The 17453-nt window shown below is 39.8% G+C and overlaps 1 protein-coding gene across 2 annotated transcripts; it reads left to right on the forward strand.

The window, feature by feature from the left end:
- Positions 1–800: 800 nt before the first annotated feature.
- WDCP (WD repeat and coiled coil containing) lies at positions 801–15932 on the forward strand. 2 transcript variants are annotated; one of them, XM_081069468.1, is made up of 4 exons: positions 801–895; positions 5241–7062; positions 11192–11309; positions 12653–15932. In XM_081069468.1, the coding sequence occupies exons 2-4, from the start codon at positions 5260–5262 to the stop codon at positions 12784–12786; spliced, it is 2055 nt and encodes a 684-aa protein (XP_080925594.1). In that variant the 5' UTR covers positions 801–895; positions 5241–5259; the 3' UTR covers positions 12787–15932. The 2 variants fall into 2 exon arrangements, with proteins under 2 accessions (XP_080925594.1, XP_080925595.1); XM_081069469.1 differs by having other exon boundaries at positions 894–1083.
- The last annotated feature ends 1521 nt before the right edge of the window (positions 15933–17453 follow it).

The raw sequence follows: 17453 nt of genomic DNA on the forward strand, positions 1-17453 counted from the left end.
AAGAATGAATTTAATTCACTTTAAATTTCCTCTTTACATTTTTTTTTCTTTTCTGATCCTCCCCTGCATCGTGTGAAGGTATGACAAGTGCCCCTGGGAGGTACGCATGGGCAGGAAAGTCGAGCAAAGATGTCCAGAGTGGACCCTAAAGGTGTTCGTCCCATGTCCCTACCGCAACTCTCCCAGGTGGTCGGAGACTTCAGGTTGTCGGCATCGCTGAAGGGGGATTGGCTGTGTTGTCCACGAAAGATGATGATCCACCGTGTTATGAGGGTCAGGACCTGAAATTCTCCGTGGGCCGCTCCAAGGCGTGGCCCGGAGTCTCGCAGGAGTGGGACTTGCTCTTAAGAAGCCTAGTGACGCACTAGTGCATGGGCCACGGCCCTGGGCAGGCACTTTGGGGGTACGTGTAGAACAGGGGTGTGTAACCGGGACAGCTCAATGGAGTGGCTTCAGTTGAATGCACAATACTTTGTGTACAGATAAGAACATTTTTCTGAGGACATTTTATATTTTAAAGAGGTCCTCGACTCCTTCCCATCCCCGACTCCTCCTCCCCTCAAAAAAGGATTAAGAAACCGTGTTGACTCTAGGGCTCCTGTACTCCTTCTTAGAATAAGAGAACCAATGAGAAGTCGGGGAAACGCTAAACCTCTTAAAGGAGAAGTTGTGGCTGGCTGACGGTCGGTGGAGTTTCGTGGGGACTACAATTCCCAGAGATCTGTGCGGCAAAGCCCGAGCTTATTCGCCAGTGGGACGGACCCTCTCCTAACGAGACATGGGCAAAAGCCAATAGATAGAGGGCATTGCCGAGCTTTCCCGACCACCGCTGACCTATCAGAGGCCTGAGAGTCGATGCTTCCGGTACCCGGTGTGGACTTCTGATCCGAAGTGGGTGAGTTTGGGCGGTTCCCGGGGAATGTGGGTTTCGGTGAGGCCGTAAGACCAAAGCTATTTTGTCCGCCCTGCTGCCCAGCCTGGCGGGTGTAGGAAGTCTGTGGGTGAGCGGGGAGGCAGGTGGAGGGACCGGCACTTGGGGGAAGGCTGGGAGACACCCAGGTGTGCGGAGAGTACGGAAGAACGGTGAGGGGCGTGCGTGCGAGGGTGGGCGGGTGCGGAGGAGCCTGGGTGGGTTTCGACGAGTCAGTAAGTTCCCTGTGGCTCAAGTGGCACTTCTAGGAACATATTCTAGGGAAGCTGTCCAAAATGAAGGAAATGCTCTATGCGGAAAGACCTACATCACAGCGTTATTTGTAATAGGACAAAGTTGGCTACCACCAGGTGTCTTAACAGTAAGGACAAATAATGTAACTTCACTGAATATTCAGTGACCCCTGAAAATAATTTACAAAACTTTTAAATAATACGGGAAAATGCTAATATGCAGTGTTCAGGGGAAAAAATCGTGATACGAAATGGTACGGTATAATTTAAAAAGTTTAACCAAAAGTGCATAGAAAAAAGTCGAGGGGGATGCAGTCAAACCACCATTGGATAGATGGTTTTTAACCTTTCTTGTGTGTTAGTTTTTTAAAGTAAATGGAAAGAACTTGTAATTATTTTATAGTGGAAACACAATAAACTTAGACAAGCAAGTTGGGGGGTATCTACCTCTGTTTAAACCTGAGAGTGCTCCACTTCATCTAAGCCCCTTGATTCTCACCGTGAGTTTTTAAAGAAGATTAAAAACAGAGGAATTAAGTGGTCATAGACTAAGCACCCCGTCTTGGTTCTGGTCACCTCTCCCCTGAACTGAGTGGGCTTTTCTCTCCCTAAAACACCTACGGCTCCTCATTTAAGTTTTCTTAAAATCTAAGGGTTCAGAGACCAACAGGTATACTCTTAGCTTGGGGCAAAATGTAAATATTTTTAAAGATACAAAATAATTGGAGACCTAAAGGTCATTTCAACCTTTCTCCTCTTGGCTCTGTGATCTTTCACAGTGAGGCTGTCCACTGCTTTGGCTTTAATTTCTAAATCCTTAACCTCTGACTGCCCAAGGTATCTTGTTACCCATTTTAAACGAAGCACATCTAATAAATGTATCACACGCTACACATCCTTCTTACCTTTGAAGCACGTGCTGCCTTGTATATCTCTGCTTAATGGTTTAACAGTTTCCCATGCAAAAAATTTGGGTGTCGTCCATAATTCTCTCTTCCTCATCCCTCTCATCCTACTCGATATCATTATTCCGTTTGCCTTAGAAATAGAATAGCTCTGGAATCTGGCTTTCTTTCTCTACTCAGCTATCTACAAACCTGGCTCACTTTCTTATTATGACCATCAAACTATTTCATGCCCCCTTATTAAAGTTGTCGCTTTTCTTCTTTCTTAGGTCTGCCCTGCACATTGTCACATGTATGTGTGCTGGTTCCCCCAAATTTCTCAGCAGTCCCTTTATGATCAGGGAGATAAGGTTGGAAATGCATAACAACATCAGATAACATGAGGCCTTCCATGCCTTGTTAACACGTTTTGAAAGAACCTTTTATAGGTAGACTGTGGCAACTCATCCGAAAGTATTTGAGCAGAACAACAAAATGACCAGAACTGTGATATCTTTTCAAAGATAATTCTGTCCAACCACGCATAGTATTCAGGCTCTGTGGGAAAGAAGAGACTGGTATCAAGAGGACCTCTCCTCGTCCTACCCTAAGGGAGAGGTGGTCAGAACCCGGACCAGCAATGGAGGAGAAAGGATCAGAGCAGATTGTTGTAATTATCATTAAGTTTTTGAGAAAAATATGCCAAATTTCTTGTTACTAAAGATGAAAATACTAAAATTCTTCTAAAACTCCAGTAACCTTATGTTTGTTTTTCCCTTATTCATAAATCCTTATCCTATGCTATCCCTGGCCATACACACCCTCAGTGACATTAGCCTGACTTGGGTGACTCAAAACATGTAAGATGCCTTTGATATAATTGGTGCATTAGGAATTTTCTCCACCCACGAAAATGTATCATGCATTATTTAGCAATGAAAGTCTTTCAAAAGTACATAAGTAGATATTAGGGGAAACCATATATTATCTTATATAAGACCAGTGGGATAGAGATGGCACTTTTCTTCATTAGTAATGACAGGGGATGTATTTCTGCATTTGCAAGCCACTAGAGAACCAGTTAATCAGACATTTTGTTTAGGAGCATAGCAGACCATTCTTCATAGTGAAAGATTCCAAGAGCAGGGACAAAGCTAGCAAAGAGGTATGTTAAGTTTGTAATGAATATGGATAGGGCTAATGTCAGCTATAATGTAAAGCCTAACATATATTTGAATAGTGGTGTAGTTCAGCAAAGAAGCCAGGAAGAGAGATACAGATCTGAGAGAAATAAACATAGATGATTATTGAAAACATGAAAGTAGGTGACATTGGAAGGAAAGAAAAGAGAAAAGTGATGAGAATTGAGTACTAAACTTTTTGGCTCTATCCACATCTAGATAAAAATTGGAAACAAGCAGAGCCCATAGTATGTATGTAGCCAGCACTCATTCATGTGACAATGTGCAGGATAGACGTAAGAAAGAAGAAAAGCAACAAATCATTGAATACATTATGATACATATATACTATGGGACACCTTGTTGCTACTAATGCAGCTACTTAAAAATTGAGGCCAATCTATATGACTGATGTGGAAAGGTGCCTATGATTTAAAATAAATTAGTGAATAATATCTAACATATGATCCCTGTGGTAATAGGTCATTTTTTAAAAACACCTTCGAAATGTGGGGAGAATCTCCTTTTGTGAGAGTCTTGGTTGGAGGCAGAACACATCCCCTATTACAGAAGCCTATTACCGGGAAGGGGAAACCCTCCCTGTCCCCCTCCTGGCTGCTAGAGCTGAGGGTATGTGAGCTGGTCTCAGGTGGTGGGAGGCTTCCCCACTTTCTGAATTTTAAGCAATTGCCATCAAGTGAGGGGTCAGTGAAGTTAGAGTCGCCCCTGCTGATGAGTGGAGAGAGGCCACAGTGGTTTATCGCCTCACTGCGTTCCTGCTGGTTTTCTGAGCTTGGTTCTTGAGACTTCATTTTTGCTTCAGTTAGCAGAGTGGTTTCTGTTGTTAATACCCAGGAACTCTGACTTATACCCCATTTTTTGTTTAAAGGAAAAAATTTAGCATATGTAAAATCCTTTGTGTGTGTGTGTGTGTGTGTGTGTGTGTGTGTGTTTCTCTAACAGTTTCAAAGGCTGCACATCAAATTGTTAACAGTGCTTTTGTCATGAACTTGAACTTTGGTGTGGGGGGGGTGGTAAAGAGGGGTTGGCATGGGGTAAGAGGAAATATTTTGTTTTACTTTAGGCAGTTCTGGTTTGCTTGAATTTCGTTGCAGAGAGCATGTACTTTAGTAATCTAAATATTTGAAAAAAACTTAAGAATGAAGAAGTTGAAGATAATACTTGCGTAACCTACTTTACATTATTGTGAAAGATTGTTGCAAGGAGCAAATGCAATAGGGAATGTGAAAATATTCTGGAAATTAAGTGTTATTTGAATATGATGAAGTAGAAATAGCAATAATGACTTGGGTGTCATTTCAGTATAGAGGTACAGGCCATTTTGAAGGGAGTTGAGGAAATAAGTGCTAATAGTGTCAGGGATGTGAGTATCAGTTATTCATTGATCTGGCAGTGAAAGAATAGAAATTAGATGATGAAGGAGATTTTTCTCAACTTTTTAATTTGAAAATTCTCTTGCTTAAAAGTTGAAAGTACCATAATATTGACCTAGTCTCGATCTGGATTCAGCAGTTGTTAACATTTTGCTGCATTTGTTTTAGCTCGCTATCTACATAAAATTTGGGTTGTTTGTTTGTTTGTTTGCTTGCTAAAGCATTTGAAAGTAGATTGTAGGCGTCATGACCCTTTATCCCAAACTTTAGCGTGCATGCTTTAACAATAAGGACGTTTTCCTACATAACCACAATATCATGGTCACACTTAAGAAAATTAACTCTGCAATATCTTCTAATATCCATTCCATATTCCAATGTCCCCAGTACTAAAAAAAAATTTTTGTAGAAAATTTTATTTCCTCCATTTAAGATCCAAAGTTTATACATTGCATTTGCTCTTTATGGCTTAGTAGTCTCTTTTCATGTGCCACATTCCTCCTATCCTTTTATCCCCTCATAATATTGACCTGTGAAATGTGTAAGCCAGTTGTCCTACATTCTGGATTTGTCTGATTATATTCTCAGGGTATAGCTTTCCTTTTTAATTATTTCAGATAACCTTTATCAGAAAGGATGGAATTGGGAAAAGGAAAACTTCTCAGGACTGGGCTCAATGCATTGTATCAAGCAATACACCCAATTCACGGCCTTGCCTGGACCGATGGGAATCAGGTAGTCCTGACTGATGTACAGCTTCGCGGTGGAGAGGCCAAGTTTGGGGACTCAAAGGTCATTGGGCATTTTGAACATGTGTATGGGGTGTCGTGGTCCCCACCTGGGACAGCTGATGTGCCCGCTTTGCTCGCTGTCCAGCACAAGCAGCATGTCACTGTGTGGCAGCTGTGTCCCCGTTCTACAGAGACAAGCCGATGGCTGATGTCTCAGACCTGTGAGATTAGAGAATCATCCATGCTCCTTCCCCAGGGCTGTGTGTGGCACCCAAAGAGTGCTGTCCTGACTGTGCTGACTGCACTGGATGTCTCCATTTGCCACAATATTCACTGTGACAGTTCGCGGGTAAAAGCAGACCGCAATACCCAGGGCCTTATTCACTGTGCATGTTGGACCCAGGATGGCCAGAGGCTAGTGGTGGCGGTAGGCAGCAGCCTGCATTCTTATATTTGGGACAGTGCTCAGAAGACTCTCCATAGGTGCTCCTCCGGCTCAGTCTTGGATGTGGACAGCTGTGTGCGCTCCATCGGAGCCACTGTGGCCTCACAGGTCGCCATAGCCACCGAACTGCCACTAGATAAGATCTGTGGCTTACATGCATCTGAAACTCTTGACATTCCACCTAGTAGTGAAGACTCTTGTCTGTATACTTCACCAGTTTTTGATGATGTGCCCTCTGTGTATCAGGGGGCAGTCCCTTCTGAGACATCGGTTTCTCCCTTTTCGTCTTCCTCTTCAGACCCTCTGGATCTAACTCATATAATGTTCAATAAATCGAAGTCTGAGGGTAATGCTCTTATTTGTCTAAGAAAAAAGGACTGCTTGACAGGAACTGGTCCAGATTCTTCACATTTGGTCCTTGTGACCTTTGAGGACGAGGTTACCCAGACCAGAAAAGTCACCATTCCAGGCATTCTGGTTCCTGATCTAATAGCGTTTAATCTTAAAGCACAGGTCGTGGCAGTGGCTTCCAATACATGTAATACAATTTTTATCTATTCTGTCATTCCATCGTTTATGCCAAACACCCAGCAAATTCATTTAGAGAGTAGTGAAAGACCCAAAGGCATATGCTTCTTGACAGATAAATTATTATTAATTTTGGTAGGAAAACAAAAATCCACTGATTTGACATTTCTTCCTTCTTCCAAGTCTGATGAGTATGTCATACGCTTGGTTGTTAGAGAAGTAATGTTGGAAGAGGAGTTTCCAGTGACATTGAGTGAAAACCCGAGTGGCTACTCTACTTTCAGCTCTCTGTTAAACAAAGCGGAGAGAAGAAAGCTCATTGAAAATCTTTCCCCAGATTTTTGTCACATAAACAGAGGGCTCTTGTTAACAGCTGATAACAGTAGTCAAAGCGGAAGGCCCGGGGGTACCCTTATTCAAGAAATCAAAAGGCCTCCCTCCAGTGTAGCCCTGGAGACTCTAGATGCTGAGCCTTTGAACCGGTCGGTAACACCGCCCAGACCCAGCAGCACACCAGACCACACCAGCACCCCGGAACCTCCTAATTTCTCTGAAAGAGAGAACTTAGAAAGGGGAATTTATCAGCTCTCTAAGGAACTGAAAATTATATCTAGGAACCTGACTGAAGTCCAGCGATGCCTTTCTGAGCTCACAGACTTCCAACATAATGGAAAGAAATCTTCTCCAGTGTATCCACTCTCACGGGATCTGCCTTATGTCCACATCACTTACCAGGTAATGTCTCCTCTGGGGAGCTGCCCCAGTACATAAAGCCTTCTGCAGACAGTGGGTACTGCCAGAAAAAGCGATTGGTGAAGATGGTGTTCTAATTGAACTGGGCGTGTTATAACAGACAAGTTGTTATACCTTTCCGGGTTGGTTGCCTGCCAACCACGTGGACACACATAGCAGTATACACTGATTTCATCCAAGGCATGGTGTGAAAACATGAGTGAGTGCACTTATTCTGGCAGTTTATATTTAGAAAAAGATTTTTTTTAATCGTGCTATTTCATTGTGAAAATTTTTCCTTCTGCAGTGCAGACCCTTTCATTTATAAGAAAGGTTATATTTATTTAAACATTTTAATACATCTATTTATGCATGCACATGCACATATATAATATTACATAAATGGGATCGTATCATATCTGTGTTTATCAGGAACACTTCCCTTCCCCATGGAACTTGGCTCTGTTCCTCCCCCTTTAACTAGCAGCTTAATGTGGATCCTTCCATAGTTTACTTCATACGCATACAGTCTTACACAGACCGATCTTTGTATGGTAGATATACAGGTGGGGGGTGGCTTGTTACTGTTTTTACAAAAATAGGGTCATATGGTGCACTCTTTATTTCATGCTGAGAGTGTGCTGTTTATTCAGGCTTTCCCTTGTTCATGGGCATTCACTTTGTTTTCAGTTCTTAGCCACTCCACATAGTGCTGCAATAGTATTCTTGTATGTATCCATCTGTATCTGTACTTTTATTTCTGTTGGGTTGGTTCCCAGAAGTGGAAGTGCAATTTGAATATGTTTCTACTTTTAAGAGAGCTGCCAGATTGCCTTTCAACTCTTAACAGAGTATTATCCTGCTGGTCAGCAACCTGTAAGGCTGTCCTTTCCTTCACATCCCCACGAATCCCATAGCAATGTGAAATGGTGTCTCACTTTTATTAATTTCTTTTTCTTTTACTATTAGTGAATTTGAGTACATACGTCTTCATGTTTTGGGGCCAATGAATGAATTGCCTATTGTTCATTTTTTCCTATTGGGTTATCCGTACAAGAGGTTTTTGTATATTGCAGAAATTAATATATATGTAATAGTCTAGATTTTCTTGCGCCATCCTGTTCTTTTAGTTTTTACATTTACATTTTTAATATTTAATTAAATTTTTGTGTATGAGCCAGAGTTAGATAGACAGTTGTGCTGGCAGCATTATTAAAAATCTACGTTTATCTCACTGAACTTGATCTATCACATATATATAATCTTATCTCTCCTGGAGTCTAATTTTGGATTCTCTATATTATAGCTATTGCAGTGCTAATTTCTTTACCTAGAACTTTATCAGTGCCACACAGATTTGATTACTGCAGACATCTTCACTTTAAAAGATATTATATTTGCAGAAAGTTGATATTGAAATCAGTGATCAATAACATGTAAATTGCTATTTAAATAATGGTCAAGAAGAGATATTTTAATTCATTTTTTTCTTTAAACTACTACTGTTTGGCCCACTCAAGGATGAAAGTTTTTAAAAGAACCAAAGAATAGTTTAGAACAATTGCATATGAAAAAATTGAAACACATACTAAAATGCATTTTTATTAAGAAAAAATTGTTGAGGTGGCGGTTGGTTAGAGCACGGTGCTCTTCACAAGGTTGCTGGTTCGATCCCCACATGGGCCACTGTGAGCTGCGCCTTCTACAACTAGATTGAAACAACTACTTGACTTTGGAGCTGATGGGTCCTGGAAAAACACTGAAAAATTTTTTTAAAAATTGTAAACATATAGGAAGACTACATAATGAAATTCTGTATTACCTTGATTTAACAATTGTTAACATTTTGCCATAATCACTTCATATTTTTTGTTTTCTAAAATAGTTTAAGTAGAAACATGGTATTCTACCATGAATATTTCAGAATGCTGCCGTAAAATGTAAGCACATTTGCTTTAATAACTACAGTCCCATTATCACATGTGATAACATTATCAAATATCTAATACCTAGTCTTTAGTCAAATTCCCCCAATTCTCCCCCAAACCAGTTAAATCACAAACCAGCTAAAAATCAGTTAAATCACTGATTAAAATTTTTTTCAAACTAATTTCACAGCTATGTTAAGAATCTTAGTTATATCGTGTACCAGAGGTAATTAAAACACGTGTTTATAAACATTTACTATCTCAAGTGTAGATTTTTGAAGAGGATTTTTGTCACATTGTCTTCATCCAAACCAGTTATTTAAGTGGTTTTCTATAAATACATGAAGTTTTTTGTATATTTTCAGTAAATAGATTTTTTAAATTTTTTTAAATTATAGTATTTACAAATGTGAAATTTAGTTTGGATTTTTTTCCTTCTATGACTTTTTAAATAAGTTTTTCTTTTTCCTTTTTTATTTCTCTTTTTGAATAGGTAATTCATTTGCTTGTTTTAAAAAGCAGAACAGTATTTTAATAAAAAGATACATACTGGGAATTTTACTCGCACCCCATCTCTGTTTAATGTGCTGTACTCACCCCTTAATTGGTAACATTGTTAATTCTTCATGCAGACACTAGCAGATCTTCCTATATATTTTTATTTCCCCTTTTGTTACACAAAAAGTATCTAGAGTTCTGCATCTTTCTTTTTCCATTTAATAATATGCGTATATTCTCAAGAACTCTCCATATCAGCATACAGAGCTTTTTTCGGTATTTTTTACAGCTGCACAGTATTTTTTCCCCTAATTACAAAAGTAATATATGCTTATTGAGAAAAAAAATTTAACCCGTATCATATTGGAATAATTAATGTTGAAAGTAAAAATACTCCGTAACCCAACCCTTAGAGGGGTTATGCAGATATCGTTAGTTGTGAGTACTTCTGTATTTTTTTTCTATCAAACAATAACATATCTTTCTATTTTTTTAAAACATTTGTAAATGTGAAATTCTGTATATTTTTAAGTAAAAGAAATGTGCTTTTTTTGCCTTTTCAATTCCTCACTTTCTCAGTTTATAATGAGCTAACCCATCCAAGCTGTTATCAGTAATTACCTCTGAAGGGTAGAATTTGGGGAACTTAACTTTCTGCATTATAAAGTTACATTTTACTCTCTTATGTTGAGTATATGTAATCCTTTTGTAATGAGAAAAAGAAAAGGAAAACAAAATAATCAGAAGCAAGCAAGAGTTTCCCCTATAATTTCTGAAGCCACATTTCACGAGTTTAAGTAAATGATTAGTTGTTTGTGGCCCTTACACTTTGTTAACGTGACATCTTCTAAAATGTTACCAGTAGACGTATTCTCTGAGTTCATCCTGCAGCAAGTGTCGTGCAGTTTATCTGTCATCATTGAAAATACTTCTCCGCAGTCAAAAAATGAGTGATAATTTGAACAACAAAATAAGTCAGACATATAACTGACTAATAAAACTCTCCTTCAAATGCTTCCATGAAGATACTGTTTCAAATAATATATAATTAGAAGTTATATTTTTTATTCTGTGTTTATTCTATGATTATACCTTTAGACTCTTAACATGACTTAAATGAGAGCTGTAATTATTTTATATTTTCTTTCTCTAAGGATATTTGAAACCATTTTTAAAGAGAGTTAATGTTTAATATGACTTCTTAAAATTTAAAAATCATTTTCATTTGTACTTTTTCTAAGCTAGGTAAATTTTCACCAGTTTGTTTACTTGTGCAAATCCTCTACTACTCTACCACTTAGGGCAGTCTTTCTTGGCATATTTTTCCCCATTAAAGAAAACATGAGGTTTCGTAGTTATACCTAAAATAGCCTAAAATAGCCTGTTCCTCACCATCAGCTTGTGCCTCTCAGGTGGCCATCCACCATACTGCTATTACTCAGATCCTAGGAAAGCCAGTTCCTGGTGATAAAGACAGAACCCTAGGGAAAAATTTGAGCAAAGGCAAGAGTAAATCAGGAGTTCTGTTTCGTTCTGATCCTTTGGTTGTGTTAAATAATGCAGCAAAAAGCTCCTTATATAAAACTGAAGTCTAATAGCTAAGGATTTTTTAAAAAAAAAAAACTATTTTCATTTTCTTTTCTTAAGAAATGGTAACTCCATTGTTTCTGCAATTGGTTTAACAGTGTTTATTTTTATTTTTGAAGAAACCTTTTTGTGCAGGTTCTGTTGTTCAAAAAAGAGATGTGCTTCTCTGCAATGGCAAACTAAGACTCAGTACAGTTCAGCAGACTTTTGACCTCTATCTTATTGAAATGCTGCATGGTAGGTAAAATTCAGCGATTCACCCTACCCAACACCCCCTCCCTCCACCATCTATTCTGTAACCTTCACTGGTAATGAAAATGATGTGTACCGACCATTCAGTGGTTCACCAGACAGCTAACAAGTATTATGAATTGTCTACTATATACCCAAGCCTATCACATACCCATAATGTATTATACACCAAACACATGGTAAATACAAATTCTTCTCCAGGAACTTACAGCCTAGCTGGAAAACTAACACACATGAAAAACTAGAAAAGAGTTGCAAAGCCACATATAACAACTAGCAAAAAAATGACATAAAAACCTTATATATACCAGTTGTACTAAAGCATAAAGATCATAGTAGCATTGGAGAATATTCCTTAAAGGAGTGGTTTTAATGTTCAGCAAACATGTGGACACGAAGGACACTCGTAGATGGCGAGGGACTGACCGTCATGCCCACGTAGCATCAGATGGTTATTTTCTTAGCTTCATTCTTGTCATAGTAGCCACTACATTGAACATAAAATTTCATTTCATTTTTTCCCCCTTAACATTGTAGCATCCGCATTTTTCTATTTTGACACATACATTTATGATACTACTTCATAATTGTATTTGTACTGGGTGGGGTTAATATTCTGTCCTGAGGTATACCATGTTATACTTTGCTGTCTTTTCTCCCAATTTGTCCCCATTATAAATAACAGTAACAAAAACCTCTCTGCATGTTTCACATGTTGTTTTTTGGAAAGTATAGATTTTCAGAAGTAAAATTATAGGGTCAAAAGGTAAGACAGTAGACTTGAAAGAAGCAGAGAAGGTCCAGGTATGTGTTACACTAGTGGCCCTTCGTTCCCCTAGAACACAGCATTCAGGATTACCTGGGCCATTCTAGTCTAGCTCTAGTCACCTCAGCCTCCTTGGGTGTCTAGAGGTTGGAATGGATGTAAAGAATAAAAAGGTTCCTCCAGAGAGTGGCTGTTCCCAACTTCACATATTTTCTGGAGAAACTGCTTTACAGCATGTAGAAAAGGTGGGGCTACTTCACACACGACCCCATGTGTGCAGACACAAGCTCATGCATACCGGTGAGTAATAAATATCTCACCTGAGTGAAAATGTATGTCCCTTCGCTATGCCTAAGGCATCAGCCCCCCTTCCTGCCATGTAACCAGCCCGTACGTGACATTCAGTCCTTCCATCTCCACATTCTCTGTGAAGTCTTGTGACCGTCAGGTTCACTGTCATCAACTACTATATTCTTCCCCTCAAAAAGTCACGTTTGTTGTTTTTCTTTATAGAATAAGGTGAGATATCCTAAATTGCCTATGTGTTTATTTTACTTTGCAGACTCCCGCTGGATCCTTCTCTCTACTGATAGTGAAGGCTTCATCCCACTAACTTTCACAGCCACACAGGAAATAATCATAAGAGATGGCAGCCCCATGTCAAATGTTTTCAGAGACTCTGTCTCAGAGTCTTGATTCTATTCCTTGTCTTTAAGTCTTCAGAGACGTGACTGCCCAAAGTGTAGACGCCACTGGCTGTTCTAACCAGTTAGGCAGTAAGGCCTCATGTTTTCTTGTAGAGTATTTTGCTGCATCGCTGTTCAGATGAGACCATTGCAAACAAGATCTGTGTTTCGCCGTGGACTCCACAGCTGGGATTTGCACTGTTGCACGGAGGTGCCGCACTTGCCATGATTGGCTCAGCTGCCTTTCCCTCCGTTCCCCCAGGCGGAGGCTCAGTGCTCTGGAGCAGAGTTCCGTCTTGGTTAGATGGCTCAGAAAGTGGTTGTTTATGTATTCATGACTCTATGGTTTTCTCCTAAGGGCAGAATTCCCAGAACAAAACAATATTATGGTGCCATATGGATTGTGTTTTGTGGTTTTTCCGAGGCTTTGTCCCTTGCCCAGAACTACGTTAAAGCTGTCTTAGAAGCACCTCAAAGGTACCTCAGCATTGTCTAGCTCTTTCTCTCGGCTTAAAGATGAGGGTAAGGAGTGCTGCAGCACATACGCGCCAGCATGACCTGTTTACCCCCAAACCAGCAGGAATCAGCAGAGCTCAAAGGAAGACAAAACAAAAAACACACAAAAAAACCAGTTGACTTCTGCTCCCAGAGCAACCTACAACAGGAAATAGTTCTATCGTTGGCTGGACCGCCTAGAATTTAAACCTAATCCACTTGCTTCCTTAGAAAATTCTGGCTGAAAAAGGTCCAGAAACTCCTACAAGCCAGCCCTGGGCAGATTTCAATGACGTTTCAAGTGCTTTGACCCCTCTGGGCCCCATGTAAGCATGTGCTGGTGTTACTAGTACAATGCCCAGCACTGGTGAGGTCCAAGGCATGATTTTGTGCTGTTGCCACTCTGATTTTCTCCCTGAAACACCTTTTTTTCAGTTTGAGGATTATAAAAATCTACCTTTCTCCTTTTTATCAACTTTTTTAGTTAAATTGTCACTTTAATTTTAATATTTTTATTTTCCCTCGATTCCAGTCTTAGAGACCAGAATAGTCTATGAGAGAAAGTATTTCAGAAAGTTAGACATCTCACTGAATTTGAGGTAGTTCTAAAAAGTACTAGTTATTATAATTATGGGCTAACGTGCCAGCTTAGTGTGGTGGAAAGATCCCTAATTCCAACTTCACATAGACACAACGCTTCTCATTGCTTTCAAACACAATTATAAATTACAATTACTGCAGCATAACCAATTGATCACTGTGTGGCTGGCTAGTCGGCACATCTACAGATAGATTTTTCAGCCATAGAAGTCCCATTAGCACACAGGCATTTCCCCCCTTCCCTTTAAAATTATCTGGAAAGAAATATTTTGTACCCTTAGGGACTCCTGTCTGCCTGTTACAGTTTATGAAGATGAAGCTGGGGTAGGAAAGAAGCAAGGAAAGGCCCATTTTGTGGTTCAAATGCATTAGAGAGCTGCTGGGATAATGGAAGTGGAGGCCTCTTGTCTGTAATCAGTTGCCTGAGAGTAGTGGCTGAGGACAGCCTGGGGCCTGGTTCCACTTGCGAAGGAATCGTCTGGGTGGGATGAAAGCACTCAACTGGGAAGCCTAAAGAGGGGGCCTGAGGGGCCCTGGACTAATCAGAATCCGGTGATGAGTCTTCAATAAAATCACTCACGGGTGATGTGGCTGTTGTGAATGTTTTGATGGCATTTTCTTTGTGATTATTGCTGGTATACAGAAATATTCTAGATTTCATGTATGTGTGCTTTGTCTCTGTGTTTCTTCTGGTGGACAGTCCAAGATAGAAATTATTTTGTTCTTTACAACAAATCTGATTCCATGACAACTGTCATAAAAAAGGTGTTTCCTTGGCCTCTGATATTATTATAGTCATTGGAACAATAAAAGACAATCCAGTATTTGCTGGCTTTGGAGACAGGGAGAGAAGAACTAGATTCTTTATTATTTAATGTTATATTGAGAATATTTTGCATAAGGAAAGACATTATTTATAAATCCGATTTTGGGCCCAAATTTTTCTGAATTTTGTGTGGGTGTTATTTGATGCATGCAAAATAAAGTACAGGATATAAAGTACAGGAAGGCTCAGCAATAAAATGAAACACGTACCACCTAGTTTAGGAACCAGAACATTATGAGGCACTGCTCAAATCCCACATCTGCCTCTCCTGGATCATTCCCCATAGGAGTAATTCCACCCCAGAGTTAGCTAAGCTCTCGACTGTTATAATTACCGTTTTTCACTCCTTTTCTTTCTTTTTAAAAAGGAAGTTCATCACAAGTGAACAACTTGGCCTAAACAATATAATGTTTATTTTCCCTTGTCTCTGAGCTTTATACAATGGTATTACATCATTTATAGTCTTCTGTGGTGTGCTTCCCCCCCACTCAATATTGTTACTAAGATTCATACTTGTTATGTGTATGTTCTGTTACTTTCACTGCTTTGAGTTACTACAATTTATCCATTTATTTGTAATAATTTACCTGTAGATTCTTTGCAGTTTTCTATGTAGGCAATAATATCATTTACAAATACTGATAATTTTGTTTCTTCTTTCTGATTCTTACACTATTACCTTACTGCACTGGCTAAATCTCCTGATGTTGAACAGAAGCAGTGATAGTGGGTACTTTTGCCTTATTCCTGACATCACTGCTAAGAATGAAGTTTGCTACAGGTTTTTAGTAGATATCCTTTTTCAGATTTAAAACTTTTCTTCTATGAGTACCTTTATCATTGAATGGGTGTTAGGTTCTTATCAAATGATTCTTTCTGTTTTCAAGATTATAATTTTTTTTCCTCCTTTAATCAGTTAATGTGGTCAGTCTCGCTTGATAGAGTCTTCTAACATTAAACAAATCTTGCATTCGTGGAATAAACCCAGTAAGTTCATGATGTATCTATTTTTTAGACATTGCCAGACTCAGTTTGCTTATATTTTGTTTAGGATTCTCGCTTCTATGTTCATGAGTAAGATTAGCCTGTAAATTTCCTTTGTTTTTTGTCTAGTTTTGGTGTCAAGCTTATTCTGGCCTGGTATAATGAGTTGCAGAATATGTCTTTTTCTATTCCCTGGAAGAGATTTCATGAGATAGGAAGGATCTGTGATTAAAAGTTTGATAGAACTGTGTAAAACCATTTGATTTTGGTGTTTTCTTTGTGGGAATGTTTTAAAATACTTATTTCATTCCTTTAATATTTATGGGACCATGTAGGATTTCTGTATATTTATACCCACACACTTCTATACTCAATTCTGTTACAATGCTTGTTTTGAAAACACAGATTTGTTCTAACACAGTTGCTGTATTAGGGAACAGTTAGAGCATAACATGAACTTCCTGTTGCTCATCCACCACTTTTGTCCTGAAGAAACACGAGGCAAACACAGAAAACTGTACCCAGCTGAACTGAGTCCCGTAGGAATACAGAAACATACATACACATCTCAAGCATCTAGCAAGCAGTTATGTCAGTTCACTCTGTTTTTGCCACACCCATCCATATCTAGGGTTAAACTTTCTGCCCAACTTCAGATAGCTTCTACCATTTGGTAACAACACACAAGCTGCAACCCTTTCTTTCTGTTGCTTAGTCCACACTCAGTGTATATGGGGATGAGGTGGTGGGGTGAATGGGGAGAGAGGAAACTAAAAAGACACCAAGTTTTGGGGTTTGGGTGACTGGATAGATGTCAGCATAATTTACTGAAAACACAGGAGGTAGAACAAATATGGGGAGAAGATGATGGGTTCCACTTTGGACACAAGACGTCTTAACTGCCTGAAGAACCCTCAGAGGGGCATGTGATCTTTGGCTCTGAGGATCTGAAGGTCAGCAGAGAGCAGGATGGGAAATCGAATGGTGTGTCGGTGGTGATGGTAAATGAGGTCGCAGAGCGCCAGGAAGCTGCCACCACTGCAGAACAGCAAGGGAAGACGCAGCAAAGGAAAAGACGAAATGAGCGGTTAGAGGTGGTCGAGGAGCACAGGGTCGTGCAAGCCAAGGGGCGAGTTTTGAAAAGGAGCGATCAGCATTAATGGCTACCAGACATTGCCGGTTTCCTTAGTCAGGTATTAATCTCATCCCGAGGTGTAGGTAATAGTATAGACATTTGTTCAAAAAAGAAACGGAACCTCAGATTTGTTGACTAAGATGATGAATCACAAGTGGAAAAGGTGAAAGCAACATACAAACTCTTCGGGCAGTTAAAACATATGCCCGGTGTGGAGCCCAACATCTTCTCCCCACACTTGTTCTGCCTCTTGTATTTTCAGTAAATTATGTTGGCATCTATCCAGTCACCAAAACCAAATCTCCTTTTCACCAGTGCTGGGGTTCCCCCAGCTAGGCTGCACTGTCTCCTCAGTGAGGAGGCCGAGACAAGGTTTAGTGGGTGAGGAGGGAATGACAGACGAGGATGAGGTGACGCGGTGGTGGCAGGGAGAAGGGAAGAGTGAAGCAGAGTATTTGGAGAGGAGAAAGCTGAGGGAACAGGACAAAGGCTGTTTGTCTCTGGCTGGTCTGAGGAGACGCATAGTCAGGGATATATGCCGAGGGGACATACCAGTCTTATGTAAGACCTGGTATTGTATTGTATCATATCATATATGATACATGGTCTTACAGTAAAATAAGACCGGGTCTTACAT

The sequence above is a fragment of the Rhinolophus hipposideros genome (genome assembly GCF_964194185.1).
Source record: "Rhinolophus hipposideros genome assembly, chromosome: 12".
NCBI lineage: Eukaryota > Metazoa > Chordata > Mammalia > Chiroptera > Rhinolophidae > Rhinolophus > Rhinolophus hipposideros.